The sequence below is a fragment of the Miscanthus floridulus genome, chromosome 15 (assembly GCF_019320115.1).
Source record: "Miscanthus floridulus cultivar M001 chromosome 15, ASM1932011v1, whole genome shotgun sequence".
Classification (NCBI taxonomy): Eukaryota; Viridiplantae; Streptophyta; class Magnoliopsida; order Poales; family Poaceae; genus Miscanthus; species Miscanthus floridulus.
Window position 1 is genome coordinate 79,922,572 of NC_089594.1, and position 8,084 is coordinate 79,930,655.

Genomic DNA, 8,084 nt, shown 5'->3' on the forward strand with positions numbered 1-8,084 from the left:
CTACCCAAAGGTCAAATGGGTCTTGTATTTTAAGTGTTGTTGTTGAAGATACTCTAAGTGTAATGGCTGTCTCTATATTACTCAACTAAATTTAATGGTTGACAAAATAGCATCTCGATTAATGCACTCGTAGCACAATGCACCAGCACGAGGTATGCCTTTGACTTGTATGACCGTACCATAGGCCCAATACCTTCCACGGTACGGTAGTAGTATAATCCTCCCCCTTTTCCTCACATGACATGCTTCTTCTCATCCATACGAGAAACCATAATATGGTGTTAAACCATGATCTACAACAGCCACAATCAGTCCTACGAAGCATCAATAAAACATCCTACGTATCCAGCACCACAGGAATAGAGCAACCATGATAGCAATAGTTATTCAGCTGACGAGCACACCAAAGTTTCAAAGTTTACAGCAGATACCAACAGCAGCACTAAAAATGACAGCTGGAAGTGAAGGTTCAAGGTTCTATCATCACCAGAGGTATTAGCAGTGACTGGCAACAGAAAACAGAACGATAAACAGTAGTAGAGAATTGGACCTCTATTATCACCAGAACGTCATGCTGTCACATATCACAGCACAGACCTGGATTATGCAAGTTTTTGACAGGGTTAATCAGTGTATACAATGTTAACAAGCAGTAATTCCACAGGTGGGAACTTCTAGTGTATTTACAGCCAGTCTCCTGTATCACTTTCATCTTTTCCTTCCCTTCTACAGAAAGACAATACCAGAAGAAAAATATTTCTTCTGATTACCATGAACATCCCTTCAAATCTCGACCGTCTTCAGAATGATGTTTCAGCATTCTTCCATGTCAGATCCCTAAACTACTGAAATTAGTACACCACAGATCCACCAGTATTTTGATCACAGGACGAATAGCACACTGGTTCACAGCTAAACTCATGGGATGCTGGAAAGAGAACCAAGTTCAACAGTGACATGTGTTATACCTATTCGTTCGAGTGTTTCTTTTTCACCCACTTTCTCCTTTCGAACAAAAAATAGTTATCCATCCAGGCAAATTGTTGGTCAGTCTATTTACATTCATCAAGCCTTGTACTATTGCCTTCTTTCCAATGTTGTAGTCGCCTAGACCCCGATGCATAATGCCACACCCTCATGATGATCTTCGCCAACTTTTAATTCCCTTTTGAGGCAGTTTGAACGGGCTCCAGCTTTTCCTGCGCTTTGGGCTGTCAGCAAAGACGCCTGATGCCAGTGCCTGCTGAAGCCACAGTTCAAATTCATCTTCAGGGATCATCTCTGCGTCCAAGCTGAAGGGATACCGGGAACTGTAGGATCTCTGAGGCATCCTATCTGTGCCAACCATGTTTACCATAAAAGTTGGACCATGAGTGTTAGGCTTACACTCCATTCCCTGGATAATCAACAACAGTAAAATCAGTTAGAGAAGTAAATTCATATTCCTTTAAATGGAACAATGAAGCATTTCATGTGAATATTCAAAGCTGCAAGTCATACATCAAAATAGCAACAGTAAAGTCGGTTAGATCGAGCCAGACACTCACCTGGCAGGTAGCCCACTCAGACACATCAAATATTTTGCTCTCAGCACAAACAAAGGCTCGTGGTATTTCCATCTGAAGTGAAAAATGCACATTGCTCAAATACAAATACAAATACAATGAACTAAAAAAACTGAGTATCTCAGGACATTCATCATTAGAAAATAGGGATTCTAGAATTGAGTAGCTTCCAAAGGTTCTGAATATTCAGAATTAGAATTATTTGACTCGTGAGACAAATAAGAGATAGATGCTGAATGACCAAGACCAAGGTACTTTAGGAATCCACCTATATAGCAACTTAAAATATTTGACATAGTCAGATGTCTTAAATACTTGGCCTGTTACTAAATTGGTGTAACCTCAAACAAAACATTAGCCTAAAAAAAGCATAAGACTAGCTTATAGTTCAAAACAAAAGATGGCAAGAACCCATACTTGTCTCTGTAAACACAAAGATTCACATCAGCAGAACTACAGAATTCACACAATTGTCAATTGTGATTTTATTTACTTCGCTCCATTTGTTTGAAACCACTCCATACAAGTTTTCAGCAGCTAAATAAAAAAAAAAAAAAAAAAAAAAAAAAAAAAAAAAAAACTGTTCATAAGTTCTTCCATATAATAAATTGTAAAAGCAAGACATCAATGTACCTTGACGGAGGATGAAAATCTGGTTTCAACCCATCCATCTCCATCCTTGGCTTGATGAAACTGATCACAGCCCTACATCCACATAATTCCTACTAATTAACTGCAATGATACCCAATCAATCGAAAAGTACCCTGAAAAGTCCATACTGGGTGACTAACCTGACAGAATCTTGCTCTTGTTTTGCTTCTCTTGGTGCATATCCATATATGGAAATTACCACACTTAGTGCACTGTATGCGCCTGGACTCGTCTGGGAGAAACTCTACACCACTCTTTAAAAAAAAAAAGAGTCTATGAGATAAGTTTATTTAAAGTGAATTGCTTCATCACATCCATTAGACCACTCAAGTGAAAAATACCATTGTTGTGTCCAGACATGTGGACCCAGGGCCCACCTGCCAGTCTCACAAGCAGTAGTATTTCCCAGTTTGTGCATCTTTGCAATGGCACCATGCTAATTTCTCAGTAAGTTACACTATACACTTGAATAATTGACCAGATATACATAGAAACCACCGGATATATATAGAAAGAGGCCAAAGGGCGCCTAGTTCAATCGGTTAGGTGGCCCGGCGGCACTCCTCAGGTCCTGAGTTCAACTCCCCGTGGGAGCGAATTTCAGGCTGAGGTTAAAAAAAAACCCTCGCCCGTCCCATGTGCCAAAGCACAGTAATGGTCCGGCCCGGAGTCTGGTCCGGACTGTGGTCCGTGTGTGTGCACCTTGAGTGCCGCACGGCCCAGGTCCGGCAGACGCCTTCTCACTGGCCAAGGATACCGCTGCATCATGATGTGGACGGGGGTTCAGGGGTTTTCTCGATCTGTGTGAGAAGATCTTCTTAAAAGGAAAACCCGGGGGCCGTCATAACCCCCCGCAGGTCGAGTTTTTTTTTATATATAGAAAGAGAAATATAATTGTATGTCAACAGAGATAAGAAACCACCTGTTGAGAGACAACACGTGATCTCGGAGTCATTTTCAGTGATTCTTCTTTCCTCAGTTGTTCATCATAGCTGTTTTTCTTTGTGAGATCAGAGAGAACCTGCAGGAAGGTATGACTACACAAGTTAACTTCATCAAGAATCAGAAAGGTAATAAAGAAAAGATACACTACTGGATTAAACAATAATCTAGACAACGAAAAGTCAAAGCATAAACATCTGAACAAACACTTGCCTCATAAGCTGATTGAAGCTTTTTGAATGATTCACAAGCCAATGGATTTCCCATATTTTTATCAGGATGTACAAGCAGGACCTAGAGAAACAAAAGACAAGACTGTAAAAAAGAGGACAGTAATATGAATTTCTATTGTATATGGGGTTGTGATGTAGTACCATTCTGTGATATTCTTTTTTCAAGGTCTTTTGATCAATGCTTCTATTACGAGGTACGCCCAAAACTTCATAATGGTTTGAACCATCCATTATCCTCTTAATCTCATCCAATGAACTAGAATCAGATTTCACTACTTTACTAGGAGGTTCCTCTTTTTGTACATGTAACACATCTTGGATGGGTGCTGAGCAGTATGGCTTCGCCGAAGACACGGTCTCAGGTTCACTATCAGGAACCGGTGGGAATTCACAACTACGATAGAACTCATCCATAACTGGATCAGAATCCTTCATGTCTTGAAACTGGCTTTCTTCAGTGCGTCCTTCGTATCCTTGCGCTAACTTATTAAGAAGATCATTTGTCAAGAAAGAAAGGTTGAGTGTCAAGAAGACTCCGAGCCACCCAACACGAACAGCCACAGAATAAATAGCATATGAAGTCAAAACAGGTATCACATATCGAGCATGTTTCAAAGAGCACATACAACCTGCATTAACGCATAGAAGCCTATCATCAGGTGTAAGCATAAAAAAAAAAGACTACGGGAAAAAAGAAACAGGTTAGGGACTTGTAGGAAATATAAGCATTCTCAGGAGCAGATTTGTAAGTTTAAATAAACAAACCTCCAGCAACCAGAAGCATTCCTGTAATCCAAAAGTAGCCATACATCCACATTATTAATATCCCAAACAGCCCAACAATGAAAAGGCCAGGTGTATAGCCCATATAGTGAACAACTGCAGCAGCAGCCCCCTGAAATATTGAGCTATTAAAAAATTAGCAAACAACATACCTTCAGATACTTTCTAATCCTATAAATCTAAATATGAAATCGTGTGTCCTTACTTGCAAGTAAAAGCTACATATTATACAAGTACATTTGATAACAATGAACTACGCAGTCAGCATGAAAATGTCAAAACCTAGCAGTGAAAAAATATCAGGGGACCTAGCATTAGGATTCTTTAGTTTTATTTTGTCTCTACTGCTTGAATTCATGTATGACTTACCTAGTGCAATCTAGCTGAAAAGGTTTAACATTCTTCCGTATTAATTAAGTCCACTACAGTTCACAACTGGGGTTACAAGCAGATAGAAACTCAAACTATGGCAGAGGCATAAGTGCAAATTAGAGTTAATCCATCTACGGTCTTGTTTGGATGTACGTGTATCCATCTCAATCCATGTGTGTTGGACTGGGTAAATTCCACCCCAACCCACTCCAACACACATGGATTGAGGTGGATACATGTGCATCAAAACAAGACCTACAATGAAAAGTATGCTATGTTCATAGGTATTAACATTTCAATTAATCAAACAAACAGTAGTTACTGCACGATGAAACAACAGAACATCAACTTTCTAGCATTTTGCTGAGATAGGATCCTCGCAGGGTACATATTACAGACACGATGCATTCTCACAAATAGCAAGTCGGTTTATGAAGGATGGAGTAGCATAGCATCATTCTAGCATAGTAAGATATATTCACATAACAGGATTTGTAGGTCAGGTCATACTCAATCCGAAAGTTGTGTTTCATCACTATCCTAACTTTGGTAGCAAAACAAACTAGACAGAACTAAGTAGTGCAAAAGAAACTTAAAACGCAGCAGTTCACATATGTTACTTCTAAAGTAGCGAGAATCATGTTTCATCACCATCCTACCTTTGGTAGCAAAACAAACTAGATAGAACTAAGTAGTAGTATTAAAGAAGTTGAGAACGCAGTGTGCAGTCCATAGATGTTCTTTGGTGGCAAAACAAACTATATAGAACTAAGTAGCATAGTATAAAAGAAGTTGAAAACGCAGTGTGCAGTTCATAGATGTTACTTCGCGATAGCATAGAAGAAGCTTACTACTAAAAGCTTTACACAAACATTTAGCAGTAACACATGAAGGCAACCAGTGGTGGCACAGTTTAGGCCATCCTATCCTATTTGTTTCACCATCCATCAGGCAACACTTTAACCACTTTCGTAAAGAAATGTAACCTCACATGCAACGCAAAGTTGGACAGCAAAAGCAGCACATGTCAAGATTTAGAATCCATCACCCAAAATCCTTACCCGGTAAATCAAATCTGAGCTAAAGGTTGAGAAGCAACAAGACAAAGACAAGTAGGATTTGCGGACTAGCACGAACCAGGCTAAGAATCGCGTAGAGGGCGCACGCCGGCGAGGTCATGCAGACGAAGAAGCTCCAGAGGATGACGAAGACGGCGGCGGGGCCGAGGCTGGCCACCGCCAGCACCCCGCGCGCCGTACACCCGCGCCATTGCCGCAGCGCGGCGAGCGCGAGGCGCGAGGAGGTGGCGCACGCCCGGGACACGGCGGGCCAGTGCCGGTCGACCAGGAAGGCGAGGCGCTCCCTGCTGCCGCACGCCGCCGTGTGCGCCCACGCCAGGATGTGCTTCTGGGATAGCACCCACATCCACGCCTGCTTCCACAGCCCCAAATCCGTCATGGACTGGGAGCTGCAAGAAACGCCGAAATCCAATCGGAAAATGCTCAATCCAGGGACCACGAGAGCTCCACCATCTCCCCCCAACCGAATTCAAAAAATATTCCTCCACGAGAACCGAAGCAGCAGCTCGGTCGCAAGAATCTGCTTCCCCCAAACCTCTCCAATCCAAGAGCTTCAAGAAGAGGAATGGTAAGCGCCGGAAGCAGCTCAAGAACTAGCCAAGAACCACCGCCGCTCCCCAAGCGGGTCAGAGCCAGACACGCCCGAGCACAAACCGGATCGGGCCGAGCCCTAAACCCAGTTGCCGCCACCTCAGCTAAATTGGCCGGGGACGGCAGGAGCTCCCTGGAAGCCGCCGCTTTAAGATAGGTAACGACGAGAAACCCCCGGGGGAGCCTCAGAAAGGCGCCATCTTTCGCGGGGGGCTGCGGGCCGCCGACACCTGCGGATGCCGGATGGATCTCGCGCCGGTGAGTCGGCGGGGTGCGGGGGTAAAATAGACGGGAATCCGAGCTTTGGCGCAGCCGGCGTCGCTCTCTTTTGCTGGTGCTGGTGCTGGTGCTTCGCTCGCTCGCTCGCTTTTGCTGCGCTTGGCTTGGGCGCTTGCTTGGCTCGTGACAAAAGAAGGATTGCGGTGGAGCTAAAAGGGAAAAGAGAAGACCAAGGAGAGATCTTGCAAAAGAGGGCAGGGGGAGAAAGATGAAGAAGAGAGACAGGATTAGGGATAAGTTGGGAGCAGTGAGAGTGGGAGAGAGGAGAGGAGACACTGTTGATTGCTAATGGAACGGGGAGGCATGGGCAGAGCAGAGCAGAGGAGAGGAGCAGTGCAGGGGTGCTCAAATGCTCAATGCTGATGGATATAGGATTGGGTGGTTAGAGGGAAAAGAGAGTGTTTTGTTCCGCAGACTGCAGAGGAGAGAAAGGTTTGAGAAGCTACCAATTGATTGAGTAACAGTGACACCAGCAGCAGGATGATGAGTGACTGTATGAATGAGTGGTGACAGTGACCGTGATTTTTTGGCAATTTTATGAGTTTGGGAGATTTTTTAATAACTCTTTCGTTTAATTAATGATGATGAGAATGGAAACTAATACTGGTTCAAAAAATTGGTATGCCAATAGTACTAGATAAGGAGAAAACGTGGTAGGAGGAGAACAGAGTTCATTTATGGGCTTGGCGTTAAACTTGAGTTATTGGTCTCGTTCGGCTTGCTGAATCTTGACAGAAACTGATTGAAAAACATTGTTCTAGCTGAATTGTTGTGAGAAAAACACTGTTCCGGTTGAAAAAACAAGCCGAACAAGTCGAATATGGGGTAAGCCGAACGGTACCATTAATCACGGAAGAGTGGAGGTGGAGGGGTTCGCTTGGCTTATTAGCCGTATTTTTTTCAGTTAATAAATAATATTTTTCTCTCACAATAAATCAATTAATAGTACTTTCAGCCATGACTTATTAGCCAAACGAATAGGACACACGATCCATCCCTTGCCTGGTGGCAGTGAACTGAAATGTGTAAGGTTGGTAAACAGGCATGGGAGTTGTGAAGTGTCGACTGCACTGTACTATACCGTCACCAAGTGAACATAAATTTGTTTTAAAAGGATTATCTTTTCTGTCACCAAGTGAACATGTGGCAGAATCATTCAAAATAGCATCCTTACAGAGGCGCTCGTCTTCCACCAGACACTAAGCGCCTCGAAACTGTGATACTTCGAACAGTTCCGTCGAGCCCACCCCAAGAGAGAACTTGAATAATCCACGTTTTTCTTCCATGATCCAATAATGAGAACGAGTTTACAATACTTAGTCCATTTCATACAACCAGAGTTCTTAGAAATACATTGTTACAGTACAAGTTCAGAGTGCGAAATTTAAACAGCGGAATTAAAATAAACGTTTAACGGTAGAATACAAGGATCTGTCTGTGCCCACCAGAAGAATCCTCCACACAACAGCTACTTTTCAAGCTACACCTGCAACAGGGGTAAATAAACCCTGAGCACACAATATATTCGCAAGACTTATCCGACTAATGAGAATAATTTCCTGACTCCAAATGATATGATAAGCTTTAT

General features: G+C 42.8%; 1 protein-coding gene across 2 annotated transcripts; it reads right to left on the reverse strand.

Annotated features, from left to right (window-relative positions):
• Positions 1–537: 537 nt before the first annotated feature.
• LOC136508576 (uncharacterized) lies at positions 538–6,873 on the reverse strand. Of its 2 annotated transcripts, none has more exons than XM_066503290.1 (9): positions 5,685–6,870; positions 4,158–4,287; positions 3,534–4,021; positions 3,373–3,453; positions 3,140–3,238; positions 2,358–2,471; positions 2,199–2,270; positions 1,548–1,619; positions 538–1,396 (listed from the first exon to the last, which is right to left on the reverse strand). In XM_066503290.1, exons 1-9 carry the CDS (start codon positions 6,003–6,005, stop codon positions 1,136–1,138), a joined length of 1,638 nt encoding a protein of 545 aa, XP_066359387.1. In that variant the 5' UTR covers positions 6,006–6,870; the 3' UTR covers positions 538–1,135. The 2 variants fall into 2 exon arrangements, with proteins under 2 accessions (XP_066359387.1, XP_066359388.1); XM_066503291.1 differs by having other exon boundaries at positions 1,208–1,396; positions 2,358–2,461; positions 5,685–6,873.
• Between the last annotated feature and the right edge of the window lie 1,211 nt (positions 6,874–8,084).